The sequence below is a fragment of the Typha latifolia genome, chromosome 1, assembly GCF_019914945.1.
Source record: "Typha latifolia isolate L0001 chromosome 1, TyphaL0001v2, whole genome shotgun sequence".
Lineage (NCBI taxonomy): Eukaryota > Viridiplantae > Streptophyta > Magnoliopsida > Poales > Typhaceae > Typha > Typha latifolia.
Window position 1 is genome coordinate 365,942 of NC_133086.1, and position 16,691 is coordinate 382,632.

The 16,691-nt window shown below is 38.4% G+C and overlaps 2 protein-coding genes and 1 long non-coding RNA gene across 3 annotated transcripts; 1 reads left to right on the forward strand and 2 right to left on the reverse strand.

The window, feature by feature from the left end:
* Positions 1–11: 11 nt before the first annotated feature.
* LOC140780313 (sulfate transporter 3.1-like) lies at positions 12–5,261 on the reverse strand. Its single transcript, XM_073125764.1, has 12 exons — positions 4,805–5,261; positions 4,468–4,675; positions 3,653–3,824; positions 3,439–3,504; positions 2,085–2,198; positions 1,859–1,975; positions 1,631–1,757; positions 1,243–1,529; positions 919–1,109; positions 714–799; positions 549–625; positions 12–439 (listed from the first exon to the last, which is right to left on the reverse strand). The coding sequence occupies exons 1-12, from the start codon at positions 5,118–5,120 to the stop codon at positions 251–253; spliced, it is 1,950 nt and encodes a 649-aa protein (XP_072981865.1). The 5' UTR covers positions 5,121–5,261; the 3' UTR covers positions 12–250.
* Positions 5,262–12,080: 6,819 nt separating this feature from the next.
* On the forward strand, positions 12,081–14,427 carry LOC140799864 (uncharacterized). Its single transcript, XR_012111087.1, has 2 exons — positions 12,081–12,182; positions 14,156–14,427. It is a non-coding gene; the product is annotated as an uncharacterized lncRNA (long non-coding RNA).
* On the reverse strand, positions 12,970–15,740 carry LOC140799836 (protein IQ-DOMAIN 19-like). Its single transcript, XM_073154329.1, has 4 exons — positions 15,082–15,740; positions 14,196–14,426; positions 13,376–14,023; positions 12,970–13,290 (listed from the first exon to the last, which is right to left on the reverse strand). The coding sequence occupies exons 1-4, from the start codon at positions 15,505–15,507 to the stop codon at positions 13,270–13,272; spliced, it is 1,326 nt and encodes a 441-aa protein (XP_073010430.1). The 5' UTR covers positions 15,508–15,740; the 3' UTR covers positions 12,970–13,269.
* Positions 15,741–16,691: the final 951 nt, after the last annotated feature.

Sequence of the window (16,691 nt, forward strand, 5' to 3'; positions counted from 1 at the left end):
AGAGCATTGCATTGTTTGATAGTCCAGGAGAAGGTTATAGATTTCTATAGCTTTTCCCAATACAGTTACAGTAGTATATGTGCTACATAGAAAATTTTGTAGGTGGATTAGAAGAGCAAGCTCTGTTTCTTAAGCAGGAGGATTTAGCTGAGACTCATTTGTCAATAGATCAAAAAGGAACAAATGTATCTCAGTCTCCATCCTGCTGATTTTACTACGGTATAAATGATCTCCATCCATGGTAATTCTCTCAGACCATGTTGTCATGAGCTACTCCATCATCGGCGATGACCGGCGGTTTGCAGGAATGGAGCATGAAGTTGCATGCTGCGACTGCCTCGCCTACTGTGAGGAAGATCCATTCTTCGCCAATCGCTTCCAGGACCTTGGATTTATCCAACTTCTTCATTATTTCACTTCCAGGATTAGCTAAGACAAGCTGCTTATAAATCATTAAAAAAGTAATACATATATATTAATTAGCATTAAAGGTAATAAAATCTGCAATTAATATTTGGTTAATTCTGTGAGATCACTTGTATTATTACCTGGAGTCCTCTTCTATCCACAGACTTCTTGACCTCCTCTAACATGCTAATTCCACTCGTGTCAATACTACCCACAGCTGCCACACAAGTAAAAAATTACGTTAAGCTAGTGTAGAAGCAAACAAACATACATACTATATCTTCACATATGTATACAAGACTTACCACCCATGTCTAGGATTACATATTGCAAACTTGTCTCACCCTTGGATTTGAGCTTCTCCTCCTCCTCATCGATCCATCTCGATATCCTAAATAACAATAATCACACACACATTTAGCTTAACCAAATTATGAGTTATACAATACATATATATTCATGGTGCATGTACGTAATATATGTTCTATAGCATCTAATTAGTCAACTCACCTCTCTCTCAAGTAACTTGCATTTGCGAAGTAGATTGGAGCATCGATTCCTAGTATGAACACTCCTGGAACAGTTTGGGCCACAGGGTATTGATCCATTCTTCTATAGACCATCGAGTTTGGTATGTTACCAAGAACGGTAGTCCTTGGCCTTGCCACGAATAGTAACACTCGAAGTAAAGATATTGCAACCTGCATTCATGCAAAAGTTATTAACTCATTCAATTAATCAGTCTTAATTCCTCAAGGTCAGGTAGTACTTACTGTAAATTGCAACTGAAATGATAATTAGAATGAAGAAGATGAACAGAGTTAATTAATGTACCGCGATGACCAATCCGATCTCGACGCTTCCGAAGACGACGCCGAGATATGCGCCCAAACACACACAGAAGTCGATCTTGTCGACTTGCCAGAGGTGGATCAACGCCTCGTAGTCGATGAGGCCGAGCATGGCGGAGATGATGATGGCGGAGAGGACGACGAGAGGGGTGTAGTGAAACAACGGCGTCAAGAATAGCAACGTGATCATGACGGCCACCGCCATCACGACGTTCGACATGGCGGTCTTGCAGCCGGCGTTATAGTTGACGGCGGACCGCGAGAATGGCCCTGACGTACGTACGTAAAAAATATGAGTTTTTTTTTTTTTTCTTTTTTTTTTTGGGGTGATCGAGTCAATCGAATTATTTATTAAGGTGAGTACGTCTTACCGGTAGTGAGGTAGCAAGATGTGAATGATCCGGCTATGTTCATCATGCCAAATGCGATCATTTCTTTGTTTCCATCTATGTGGTAGTTCTTGAACATGGCAAAGCTTCTTCCAACTGCAATCCCTTCCTATATATATATATAAAGATGGTACGACGTGAGATCGAGCATATATTAATTAAGTCCATATTAATTAGTTGAATTTAACAAAATATATTAATGGGACTTACAGCAAGGGCAATGATCCCTGTGACGATGCCAATCTTGAGTGCTACCATCATGTAAGGTGGGGAAAAGTTCAAACTTGTCAACGATGGTGGATTCAGACCCTTCTTTAGGTAACCAATCTGCAGTGGTGGGGATGAGATAATTAAGAATTTGACTTTTTAATTTATATATATATATATATATATTTATTTATTTATTTTTATTTTTTTTTGTTGATCAAGAACTCACCACTTGAACACCATGGTTCTCAGCATGGGTGAAGTACACCAGAAGGCTTCCGAGGATCACAGACGTCAAAGGGGCTGCAGCCGAGACCCAGAAGAATTTGGGCCGTCTCTTACTCTGATTAATTGAAAACTATTTTCAGCACAAATTTCCATCTTTATTTATATGACAAAATAAAAAATGCTAATTAACTGCTCAAGTTCAACTCCAACATATATATCTTCACACTTTGGCCTTAAGTCAAGCTAGTTACTATATTCAAGTCTTCAAAAGGGACCCAGTTCACCAAGTCAATATTGTACCAAATTAAAATGGATGGTGGCCCTTCTCTATCCACTATTATTAACTACCAATTCACCGGCAATATGCCTGTTGTTTCCATCAATTCTCATATTCAACTTTTATCAAATTAGCATGGGTAAGGGGGAAAAAAAGAAGAAGGTAGATGACACACAGCCAATTCTCCGCCATGTCAGGAATCAAAGGTCATAGCAATAATTCACTGTCAACTATGTATGTAGACAATAGAAACAGCAAAGAAGTGATGGTTAGTACCTTGATAGCTTATCTCCTGTCTTAATAATTAAGCTAGTCAAGTCAAAACAAGCTAAAAAACAAACAATGTCCCCTTGGCCCTTGACCATATTGATGATGACAAACAAATGGACTGTCAAAATTACATCTTCTATCTATCAAGATCTGAGGTCTGGAATCTTTGGCCCTGCAATACATCACGGGTATGTGTCCTAATGTGATTTGGGACCCTAAGCTTAGCTATTCATAATTTTCTCTTTCTTCAAAAGAGAAGAAATGGTACTCTTCTTCTGTACATGAGCTGATGGCGGACCATCTTTTCCCCGTTCATGTGCATCACGGGAATGTTCTCTGATGCGACTTGTGATCGAGCTTATGGTTGAGTACTCTTATAGATGATGTATAGCATAACTTTCATTTTTATTTCATTAATAGAAGAGCAAGTTAAAAGTAAGTTGCTTTTTGCGAGTCTTCCATTACTTGAATGCAACTATAAATGTAAGACTAGAAGCACACGATGCAAATGACGAGTTAGGAAACCTTCAAATAAGCACTGCAATTAGTTTCCACAACCTTTTAGGTTACATCACCCTTAAGATGTAACTAGTGCCTTTCTTGGTGTGTTATTTTTATCATTAATTTAGGTAAAAAGTCACTAATCGCCTAAAAAAGGTGCGTGATCTTGTGGTCCTCTCTCCATCTTTTCAATTATTGGGTCCTTTTTTGTATTGGTGGGCCAATATACATGTGTGATTCTATTCATATGTTTATCTAAAATAGCCAGTGATTATTAGCACAAGGGATTATTTAATCGGTTACTTACGAAGAATCGTGTGAGGAGGAGGAAGAAAAGGAAGCAGCATCCAAGAACAGCACTTTCCCACCTCCACTGCAAGAAAGACACCACAACCACTTCCAATCATCATCAGACGATCACAAGAATGAAGACCTCAAAAATAAATTTATTCTCTAATTAATGTATCTATGCTAATCTTGTTATAATGAAGGATCGGTAGAGGTTATAAGTGGAGATTGACCTGGTGGGTTTGGGTGAACACAGACTCCATAACAGAGACAAGGTCTGTGGATGTGGTGAAGTGTAGAAGGCCTAGCATCCCCTTCAACTGTTGAAGGCAAACAACAGTGGCTGCCCCTCCCATGAAGCCCACTATTGTTGCATGTGATAAGAAATCTACTATGAATCCAAGCCTGCAATTAACATAAGCCACATCAGATTGAAGTACGTCTCCACTCTATCAAGCAAAGCTATTAATTTATAGAGAGATAGATGTCCACTACTCTCTAACTCTCCAAGCATTAAGTCTTCCTATGTTCTCTGCTACTGTTTTACACAAGTCTTATCCATCTGTCACTTATGACCTAATTCAAAGTTCAAATAACAAAAGACAAAATCCAATCTGTCCTTCAATGTCTTCTCTCTCTCTCTCTCCATGCAGTTTATATTTCTTTTCTACCAACATCCTCTCCGAAGATTATTCCTTTTCTGAAAACAAGTTCAGGTCTATAATCAGGAAGTCGCCGCTGTATCTTTCCTCCATACTAACAATACTTTTCTCTTTTCTCAACTTCAACTATTAGTTCAAAGAGACTCATTTAGTCCTACCAACTTGTATATTTTTATTTATTTACTAAGGATTCTTATCTACCAAGTTTTGTTGATTTTCCTACCATCTTGCGTACGTGAGACATCCCGCATTATTGCTGAAATCAATCTATATATCATTCTAGGGACATATCCTATTACGGAAAGACCCATTGGTAACCTCTCTCTCTCTCTCTCTCTCTCTCTCTCTCGCCTAAGATAACTAGGTAGATAATTAAGCTCACATACCTCAACAAGCCCAAGGCTGCCTGAAAGACCCCGGCGAAGAACGTCGCCGTGAACGCCAAATGCAGGTACAACCCTGGATTCTCCAGAGCCGAAACCTCCTTCCCTAACATCGACGCGATAAGTAAAGAAGCCACCGCCACCGTCCCCACGGCCAGATCCCGAGAGCTCCCCATCATCGCATAAACAAGCGGTGGAACAAAGCTTGAATCTACTCATATGATCATTTAATCAAGCACAAAATTAATGACTATATATATATATATATATGCAATTAATATTATATAGCAAACCAAATAACTAATTTAAAAGTAGTAATGAACAAGGACCAACTACTTACATAAGCCAAGAATAGGTGGTAAATTTGCAAGCTTAGCATAACTAATTCCCTGGGGTATTGCAAGACTAGCAATGGTTATCCCCGCGATGAGATCCGACTTGAAGAGCTGCAACGTATACCTCGGAGCCCATTCTAGTATAGGCATAAAATATTGCAGTCCCAAAATACACCTCCTTGACCCCTTCTCATGTTTGAATTGCCTGAGAGGGTCATCGGGAAAGAAGGTCTCTTTTAGGTTAGCCTGAAATGTTTCCAGGAAAGACCGCGACGCCGGTACTGGGACACGGTGCGGCGACGTGAAGTCGGCGTTCCCCATTAATCAGCACTAGTACTAGATAATTGCAAAAGGCTTAGAGAAGGTTAGAGAGAGAGAGAGAGAGAGAGAGATTAAAGGGGTAATGATATAGAAGAGTAGTAAGGAGATGATGATGATGAGAAGACCTTAGAAGCTAGGCATAAAGGGAGGGAAAGGGTGACGAGCGTATATATAGTGGAGGGGTTGTGGTGCACCGAAAGAGGAACTTGAGTCTAACCGGTTCCGGCGCGACAGAAGAGGAATTCGGGGCCCGCTTTGTAGTTTGACAGACACGTGGTGGAGTGGTACGAGCTGTTTGGTTTGATGTTGGATTTACAACAAGTTGGATACGTGGACAGAATCCAGTGGTTGAGAAGGATAGTGGAGTTAGGAAGGAGGTTCGTCTGGGATTAGTGGAAGGAGACTGAGGTGGACTAAATATATACTTAGACTTCGAATGGATGGACGCCACGGGGGCGCAGTGGGCCCCGTTATGGGTCTTCGAATATTACAGTTTCCGGTGTATCGTTGATCGTTGACTTATGTCCATGAGATGTTAGTGGTCGCAGAGGTTGGGTCCCGTTCTGGGCCTTCGAATTAAAGTTTCCCGTGTATCGTTTAATCGTTGACTAGTGTCCATGAGATGTTAGCAGTGGTCGCGGAGGATCTTCGTACTCTGATACGTGTAAGATTAAGAGAGGATTATCAAATGGAGTGGGAATTTTTCCTTGTATTTTATAAAATGTTTATGATCCAAAAAAGGTCTTCTTAGGGCCACGTCATCCCTCTGATGCCAATCTTTTCTTAAGCAGAAAAAAGATACATTTAACTCAGCCCATACTCGCCAGCCGAGGGTTCTCCCCCAACTGTCAACTGTCTGTCGCCGCCGTGCAACTCGTTATCTCCTGCTGTCTAATGTTGTTGTCTACTTCATCATCCACGATGCTCCACCTTATCTTTCTCTCTGCTAACTCCAGTCTCACTCACTCCATTCTGGCCGTAGATGTTAGGCCCTTTTACATAATGACTTGTTTAGATTTCTTTTTGTTACCTCCTCCATAATTTTTTTTTACCTTATGGTTGCTCTTAGAGATTCACCGAGCTATGCACCTTATATATGATTGTCGATTCACGAAACTTTGATTGTTATTCTTGCTGCACTCTTTGTTTGAGTCTTATGACTTGATACCTAACTAGATCTTTTTGTTGGGATGTTAACTATTATAATAATATGCAAAGTTGGGGGGGCTTATGTTAAATAGTCATTACGTTCTATCTTCTTCTTCTTCTTCTTCTTTTCTCTCAATTTATGTATCACGTCTATTTTATTAAACCAACTTACTTGTAGAGATTATTATTTGATGATTGGGAAACGTAAAAAGTAATTGCAAGAAAGAGAGAACTTAATGTATATCACGATGCGATGCTAAATTAAACATGAATGCACGACCAAATATTTTTAAACGTCAGCAGGACGATCGAACTGAAATCATTTGGGTTCATTCACACTCATGTGGGCCAAGTTTGGTCCAACTAGTCTCACGGGTGATGCTTCTTTTGAATTCTACCCTTTGTCTCCTGCATCTCTCAAAACTATTCCCCAATCAACCACCGTTCGTTATTTAATCAGGTGGTCCTCATCGCCCCGTCTTATCCTTTTGAGACATTTCATCTTGTGATACGAATAATGAACCTTCAAGTAAAGCGTAGACGTCTCTCTCTCTCTCTTCCACTAGCTTTGGTGGGCCTAGGATTTGAAGGGCCCACTTCACATTAGATCTCAGCCTCCATGCATGCAGGTTAATTTAACGTGAATAGGTTTACGTGTCGAAATACTGACCATCTTATATACATATATGTGGAATATATCCTCAATAATACATGGAATTGAAAAAGAAATAAAAATTAAAGTAGCTAGCAGTTGGACAATAAGATGACAAAGGAAAAGAAGATAGAGAAAGCCAAATTTGTTTTTATTATTGGGGTATCAAATTTCAGATGAGTCTCATGGAGTAATGGCATATATATATATATATATATATATATATATGTATGTAGAATTTTTGACGTGGTCAAAGCTTGATGCCGGTACAAATTTCATGTTAGGATTCAGAATAGGATGTTATATATGTCATTGTTTATGCATAAGCTTTTGTGCAAAATTTGGTCCAGCTAGTAGTTTATAAAATCCAAGTACATTTGACACAAATTAATTATTGTCACATTGATGCGAGGACTCAAATATCATTCAATTCTATATCTGTTTTGGCTTAGTTAAGTTAGGTTTATACTCGGTAGATCGATGCTTCAACAAAGGCTTACGATTAAGTACTTTTGACCCCGTTCAAGATGATAAACTTTCAAATCTCTTCTTAATTAATTTATACTATTCTTCATGCAGAGACTGTCCTCTTTGGTCCATTAATTAATTTGAATTATTCATCATTTATTGGCGTATTTCTGCTAAAAGAACTTACCACGAGCAGGTTGGCAAGGCCTACACCCGAAAGTCGAAAGGCAACTTAACGCCAATTAGTTTTTCTGTGGTATTATATTGATTTGTAAAGTAAGAAGAAACTATAAAAATGGTTCACATATGAACGTATCAAGCAATTTGAGAACTTGGGAGGATTCTTCGAGACAAAATGTACTCCCTGTTCTTAGTCTACGTTTCTTTGCTAGCTTTTGACAAATCTCCACATTCAAGTATGACAAATTGGAAACATTTAGCATGCATTAAACAAGACCTCCAATAGCTCGATATGTTAGTTTTACACTAGTGTCTGAAATTAATTGCCATTATTAGATGCGTGATTTTGTTTGTTAGCCAACCTATCATACTTTCGATTTATTCTCTCGATTCCGTGTTCACGAGTGCCAGACTAAAGGTCTAGCCTAAGTGTCCATTGGATATTATAGAATGCAGAAGAAAGAAGCTTCTGAGAACAACCAATTGACTTGAATGCCATCCCTTGAGAAAATTATTTTTGTTGCTCTCACCAGAATATACCTTACATAGATAAAGATGTGATAAAATATATTGAAGTCCTGTGTACTCCACCGTGACATATTTTAAAGGCTTCTAGAATGAAAATATACAAAGTCTCAGTTGCTGTTTACTTCTTCTCTCTTCTTTTTGACTTTTTCTCTTTTTTTCTCCTTTTGTTTGTATACTTTTCTGTCACAAGGGACTATCGCATCATGCACTGCCGAATTTTTCTTCCCTTAGCTACTACTAAGGTTTAGTCCTAACAGTCATCTGTTTCTTCCCAGCTGAAGAGGTCTAATTCATAAGTGGAATTAGCATATTATCATCTAGAGAATGGAGCTTCCTACTTAAGAAACAGAAGGTAGAAAGTTTTTACATGTTAAATATGAAAGCATCACATAAGTGCACTCTAGTCCAATTAAACTTTATTAAGATTTTCATCGTTCATGAACATTTACTTGTGCCAATATTCATCAACATGACGATAAGGGCCCACATCAGATTCCATGTTATCCCAGTGCCTAGCTACAATATCCACAACAATGAATGAAGCTCAAAAGAAGCAATTATGTAGGCACAGAATATCCTAATATTAATTAAAGGTAATGTATACACAAGAGCATCATTGTTTAGCTAGACATACAAATATAGAAGAGAGGAAACTTTTTATTTTTTTTGGCTTTATATATTTTATTATATTTTCTAGGTTGCACCATATTAGTTAGCTTGGTGGACATCCATATCTCCTTTTTGTCACGTTTACTTCGTTGCTTTTTGGCATCTTTGTGTAGTTTTCATTACTTTTATCTTATTTTCTCTTGCAATATATCTAGCTACTTGACACTTTACAAATGGACGGGAGATGTGATGCCTAATCACATATTTCTTGCAGTAGATGAATATTGCTTCAGTTTCATAAAGTGGGGTTTACTAAGCATGACAAGGTAAAGCCTTCCTCAGGCCAACCCAATTACTTAATGATAACCATGGGGACATGCCACTTCCAAATAGCTAAGGTAAAGTCTCCATTGATGATTGCTGGTTCTGAAGAACCTTTCAAGAAGTATAGTCACTTTTCTAACCACTACCTCGATCTCCATATATACATATATATATATATATATATATATTAAATTGAAGGACATAAACATGTATATATATACTATAAATGGGAGGATTTGTTGACTTGTGGATTAGAAGGGCATATAGTGGATCTGACTCCTTAATAGCAGCATGCTTTTGATGTTATCAGAGCGTGCAATATTAGGCTGTGACCAGTTATGGATATAGCCTCCCCCATGTGTAGCATCCCCTCTTGAGTAGCTAAGCTAGTGGGAAAAAAGTGAAAAAGAGAAGCACCCTTCACTAGATAGAAGCACATATCGACCTATCTATGTTCTACTTGTCATGCACTTCAATTGCTGAGTGACTCGGTGGTGGACGACAAATCAACCTGATCATTATGACTTGTTTTACCAATAATATTTGTGCAGTACTTTGGATATTAATTAATATATACATATGTGGCATTAATTGGAGATTTGTAGTACATTCTTTTGCTACATTATGAGTCTAGAATGTCATATTTCCTTCACTGCTAGCTCTACTAATTTCCCGGCTAATTCAGGTGCAATTTGATGATGAGATTGACTGGTCGATTGCATAAGAACAACTAACACAATATTGTGTTTTTTCTTTGCCGGCCACCTTCCTTGTAGTATCCTTTTCATGGTAGTTAATATCATTTCGGGTCGATTAAGAAAAAAAAATTAATGCATTAACATAATTTTGGATGATGTAGCTTATAAGTTCGATCGTCTCAACTGCCGATCGCACTACATCGCTAGGGAATCTCGTGCAATATGTGTTGTTGGGTTGCATGGGGAACAAAAACTATGGTTGGCACTGTATATATATACCTGATAACTGTTGAATCTCGTGCATATGTTGTTGAATTGCATGAGGTACAAAAATAGGGTTACATGTTGGAAGTCAGTTTGATGTTGTATATCATGGAGAAGCATGCATGCATCTCCTCCTATCCTAGCGTTGGGAAAGAATTAATGTACAGTGGTATGAAGATCGATCACAATGGGTTGCATGATTGAGCTAAACAATTAAACGGTAATGGGTTTGGGCCCCCAACCCTGAAGAGGTGGATATATATTGGAGTTCCCATTGACTTGGTGACTCTAAGAGAGATAGGCTATCGATCGAAAGATTGAAGAAGGAGCTGGTTCTAAGCGATGAGGCTAGAAAGTAGATGGCGATGTGTAAAATATCCTTAGCAATTAAGAATTATATCATTCTTGTGGGCCTTAAAATAGAGATATCTAGCCAGGAGTAAAATTAATTGATCAGGTTTTAGTGGTTCAAAGAATGAAATGAACTCGGATTTCCTCCGCCGCCGGCATTGCGAGGATCTTCACCGTATTCTTTGAGGCTTGAGTCTCCAGATCTATTGATGTAGAGAGAGGGATCAAATTAAAGGAGTTAAACTTAATATGCATCTGTGGGTCCAGATGAGAAGTCTACATGTTTTTTTTTACTTCTTTCTGGATAATTACAATTAACACACTACATTTTTTATGATGTTTTTTTGACTTAAATATATTCTCATAAAACACCTCAAGTAGTTAACCTTGAACATGAGTACTTAGTAGAATGAGTAAAGTCCTTAATTGATCCTCAAGTAGCTAGTGATCATCTTTAATATGAATACATCATGATTCTTTCAGTAAAGTCCTAATTGATCTTTAACACCGGAGACTAGAGAGCATAACACCTTTTGCCTTTTGTTCTTCAGTATGATGTCCAACTGATAGAGATGTGTCATTTTCCTCCACTACTCTCCAATAATTGAGCAATCTGTGGGGCTTAAGGTGCCATTTTCCCTCAACTCTGAGCTCTTCCAACCATCTACGACTCTACTCGCCGCCGTCGTGAAGAGGACTAGACTATAAAAGAAAAAAAAAAAAAAAGGTAGCATCTTTGCACATCATGATTAATTATACGTATATATGACCGGTTCTTTTGTCTAATGTACTCTCTTTTCTTCTTCTTTTTACCCTTTTCAACTCCCATATATATACGTATATATGATCGGGTCCTACCATCTTCAAACGTTGACCTCGATCACTTTGGAATCTAAGGTTCAACTGTGCAGTCCTTGGGTAAACTTTAGGGCCCAGTATACCCACTAAATATATAAGATCGAAATGATGGATTAGCAGCAAAAAGATACACATACACAGAAAGCCATGCTTGTGGCCTTTTTCTACGGAAGTGAGTGGTTTAGCTAAGTGTGTGTATGCATATATATGTGGGGAGGTTTCTCTAAGAAGTGACAACCACATATGGTGCAGACTGTCGCATTGGAGATTGACGAGTGCTGATGGCAAAGTTTACAAGACTTACGGTCGGTGGCATATGACTTTAATCTGGATTGGAATCTAGCCGACTAAAGTGTAGAGAGTTATAAAAGAGGTAGAAAAGGATCAGAATACGCAAACAGTGGAAGTCAGTAGAGAAAAGAATGGGATATTTTTAGACTCTTTTTCAAAGTGCATTCATAGTTTTATATTTCATCTCTCTCTTCAACTATATTGTAATTGTCATTACATTTGTAAATATTATAATTATCTCTGAAATTTTTTATTCTTTCATAATCAATATTATAGTTAGTTTGTTTCTAACAGATTATTTAATATATTTAAATAATTACAAAATTTTGAAGTTTAGGGGATAAATTAATTATCAAAAAAATTTATCTTACATAAAAAAAACAATTTTCCTTCTTAAACAGCCCTAAGCTTAATCTGCTAATAATTGTTTCAGTTTTGCATAAATCACATTTAATCCTCAGACCAGCCAAATCCCTCACCATGGTAATCTCGGGCACACCCTCGTTTGTACTCGAAACCCGACCCGATAATGCTTAAAAATCCAATGAGATAATTGAAACGAATCCGATAGTGCGAGTTAGATCGTCCCCTTGACTCCGTATCGTGAAGCCAACAGAGATCGTGCTATTATTCTCATTATTTGATGACCGAAAAGCTTGTGAATAAAACCCATCGAATCCATTTGGAGAGGTTAGTATTATGGGCTTCTTGAAGGAGTTGGATCCCATTTGCGTAGCTAGAGCTATGACATATGTTGGTTTTGGTCTCTTTTTTTGTTGCAACTCTCACCTGATAGAACCCATATCCCCACATTTATAAAAATGTATGGCAATCTTAGTACAATTATGCATGCACTCGAATTGTTTGTTGAATTGTCTCACTGATGCCTCACTCTGTGGAGCATAATATAAATGTCTTCTTTTTCTTTTCTTTTTTGATAAAAGAATACATGTTTGTCTGTATAAAAAGCGTTGCCAGTTTTGATTTTATCCAAGTTTTTTGTTTTAGGGTTAAATTGATCCGTATGCTTTACTTCTTTTGCTTTTCCGTGCTTTTCTTTTTTTACTAATACAAGGCTACACAAGTCTGTTTCATTGAATCATAATAAATCAAAACTACTACCATCATGGATAACAGTTTGCCAGATTTAATCAGAGTTTATAGAGCATCCCATACATATCATATTGGAAGGCCCATATAAGGAGATTACCACAACCATGTTAATGCTTTATTACGCCTATATATATATCAAGCATGTGGCAGGGGTTTGGTTAGATGTTTACACATGAGTGATTGCTATCGTAGTTGGTGTTTTGTGCTTATAATAGATGGCATGGTTTACTAACATAACATATTATTAGTCCTTCTATCAGTGTCATGCAGTTGGACACTTTGTAATTTTTCATACTAGAAACTAACCAACTTCTAGTTCGGCATCAATTTGAACAGTGAGATGTGTTTCGATTTTGAGTTAAAATGGCAGAGAATAATGCTTGTAAGCAATCTTTATTTCATTTCAGTTGTCGTGGACATACCCAATCAAGTTAAAATGAAGTCACGTACAATTAGAAAACAAGAAGAACAACTTAAACTAAAATGAGGTTCCTTGATAGTAGTACCGAGATTAATGAAACGAGACGATGCGGTTCTTATTCTGCTTCACTACCACGGTACCTTCCATAAGCTCAACAATTATCCATCCTTCTAAATTGTAATACCTCCTAGCTTTATTGTTCATAATCATCTCCCAGTAGTAATAGAAGTACTTGAATAAGATTCAGTACTTATTTCTGTGGAGCTGGAACAGAAAGATAAATCAGAATTCCTAATGCAAAATAACAATCAATGGTTTTCATATGAGAAATTTACTCAGGAACTCATACCTCAAATCCTACCAAGGATCTGCAGTAGTTGGTATTTGTCAGCACCGAGCTTGTTGATCCACATTCGCTATCTTTGAGGGATACACTGGACTTATCTAGCTTGATAGACCACGGATACTGGTAACCATTAGCTGTCATGCCCACATGGGAAGATGATCGTTGCATCTTAGCCCCTCTTGGTATGTTCCTTCCTTCAACTGACGGCCTTCGCCTGCTTGATTGCCTTTCAAATGTATCACTTCGTTGCCTTGGAGCACTTTGTGACCTTGACTTTGCCCTTGAAGATTCTGTGTTGGCCATGTAGCTGGGGAAGAAAGGGTAGTCAAGCGAAGGTTGCCTTCCATCAGGTACTGAAATAGATGATAAGTACTGGGGACTACTCTGTGATATTGTGAATGAGAAATCCTCAAAATGCCCGCTGTAAGTTCTAGGGCTCATTTCAGTTATGGCTGATGGAGCAGGTGAATATTGTTGGTATTGCTCTGCTCTGGAAGGTGTTTGAGATCCACCATAGTATGCTGAGAATCTGTGGTCTTTCATTTCACTCTGTGCGGCGGAACAACTAAGTCTGCACCTTGTATTACTCCTTGATTCGCTGCTATCCATTTCCACGATTTTTACATTTTCTTCTGCAGTTCTAGCCATCTCCTACTCATACAATCACAAATCTCATTAGGAAGATAAATTGCGCCACAATTATTATTCTCATAAATTGAAGTTTAAGTGTTAACTTTATCTATTGTTGAAACTTGGTTGGTTATGTTGCTTCTGTGGTTCTAGGTATATTTTTGCAAAATTTCCCTGAGAAAGCGCTGCTTACATATGAATGTCGATAAGGGGCATGCTGTGGAGATCTGCGAAAAGTTTGCTGGTGGGATAACATCTCTGCTTCTTCAACCATGTGAATCCGCTGGGCATGGATTCTGGCTTGGGCAGTCACAATGGCTTGCATGCAGCGAAGAGTGGCTGTGGCTTGCTTCCTCACCAGGTGGCCTCTCACTAGAGCTTGTAGTTTCACCAGGCCCTTTAAGGCACATAGAGCTTTCCTTGCCTACATAATTAAATTAATTCTTATAGTATTGCTCTTTCAAAATGTTTTCCACTAAAATTTCTATTGAACAGTTATTTTCTTTTCTTTTTGTACAATATATTGCTTCTTGAAAGTCAAAATGACGCTTAGTGTACAGAGATAGCTAGTAATAGCTCGTTAAGGGTGTTAGAGCTTCTCCTGTATCTAGTATCTATATAAATTACTTGTTTTTAAATGTGCTTACCCTTAACCAGCTGTGTTATTTCATTAGTATTTATCCTTTTTTTCTTTTCATTTTCTTACAATTTAGGTCATTCTACTTAATATTTTTGGAACTTGGAGATTATACTGCAAACTGGTGGCATGATTAATCGCTATGTTAAGCAAACAGATTGAAATTCTATAGTTGTTGTGAGCTGTATGACTAACATGATAGAGTACATATCAATACTCAATCTGGGACACCCAAACATGGTGACCCTGCTAACTGGAATTTACTTAGGACATCTATTCATAACATTAATGATTCATGAGCTAAACCATCAAAAAGGAAGGTTCAGGATCAAAGCCAAAACTGTCATCTTTTAAGTCCTTTATCCCTTGCTATTTACTCATGTTCAATCTAAATTATATCTCATGTTAGAATCCTATTATTTTTAGGGAGTGGAAAAGATACCAAATAAGCTCTGAAGGCAGATTGAATCTTGATAACAGCATCTTCCTCGATAAAACTGGTTGTCTTGTTGGGGTTTGCCGCAGTGAGACGGATAACAGCAGCTGCTGCCTGTGCGGCAGCCACTGCTGCATCAGCTGCTGCTGCCGTTGCCACAGCTACAGCCATGGCATGCCTCTTCCGATCAATTTCTGACTCCGACATCATTGAGGTCGGTCCACCTATGCTTGGATCTGGAGAATGCAAGGACTTCCCTGCTGCTGCCGATCTCCGGAAACTCCATCTCTTTTTCTCCTTGGGTGGCGGCACGAGATTTGGAGCAACTTGGGCCCCGGGTTGCAACGTCTTCATTGAGGTTGTAACTTTCTCCTTTTTCTCCTCTTTCTTTCCTGTCAATAAGCTTCTGAACCATTGGCCTGCCTTCCCCATTGCTCCTCAGAACTTTTCAACAAGAGTTGGGACCTAACAATACTTAGACGAGGCAAGGAAGCTAGTATTTATATCGGCTTTTACACCCTGGTAATTAACTACTAGCTAATCTATTCTCTTTAATCCATTTGACACATGCTCCATCTCTTTTGTCTCTCTCACATTACTGTTGGCTTATCTTTGTTTATCTGGATCAATTCTGAAGGAAAAGAAAGAAGAGGAGGAGGACATGTGAAGAAAATATCCATGGATAAATAGACAACTGCAGTTAGGCAGCTAGGCTTCTCTAACAAGGATTGGATTGGAGAGATAGCAAAGGATATTATGGGTACGACAGATAATGTTAATTGGTTCAGGAGGCCATCAAGCCATGTGGAGAGGAGAACCATGAACGTGCTGTGGATCCGTAGACAACTACCTTTTGGTTGTCAGCATCTTATGAAAATTTGGACCCATCACTAGACTTAACCCTATGAATATGATGCACCACCCTTGCTTGCTTGGCTCTTGGCTCTTGGCTCTTGGCTCCTGCACCAAAGGAGATGGGCTCCTGATCATAAAAGCTGGTATGTCCCTTTTTTCCCTTCCTATGTTTAGATGGGTCAAAAGTTGAAACTATAAGTACGAGACTATATCTTATTTAAGCTGATGGATGGTGACTACTGTTCCATTGATATCCACCGAGCTAAAACCATTTCATCTTAGATTGCATAAACAAAATGTCTTTGTCCTATTTGCGGAAATGTTAGATCTAGGATTAGAACAAGAGGCGAAACCAATGAGTATTTGCCTGTGGATTATAGTAATACGGACTTGGTCCCCACTGAATAATCTTCTATCTTATGGATTAAAACCCACTAAATAATTTTGTTGAATGATGTGTATTATTGGGCAATGGATTGAGGTTTAGTTGGCAGTCACATGCTGGTGTCAAATATCATTCACCTTGTGGCCTTTTGTTGGGACTACGGAAGCAGCGCCCCTGTGCTTGTGCCCCAATTGTTCCTTCCCGTTTTATAGCTGCCACTGCATTGTCCATCAATCTTATCTCAATTAACTATGAAGTACTCCAATTTATAATTTTCTATCATCTTCTTTTTGGTAATGGTAGCTTGTTCTGACGTGATGCTGTGCCACGTTCTTTTTTTCAGGATTTTATATACAACTAACGCCTAACGGGCATG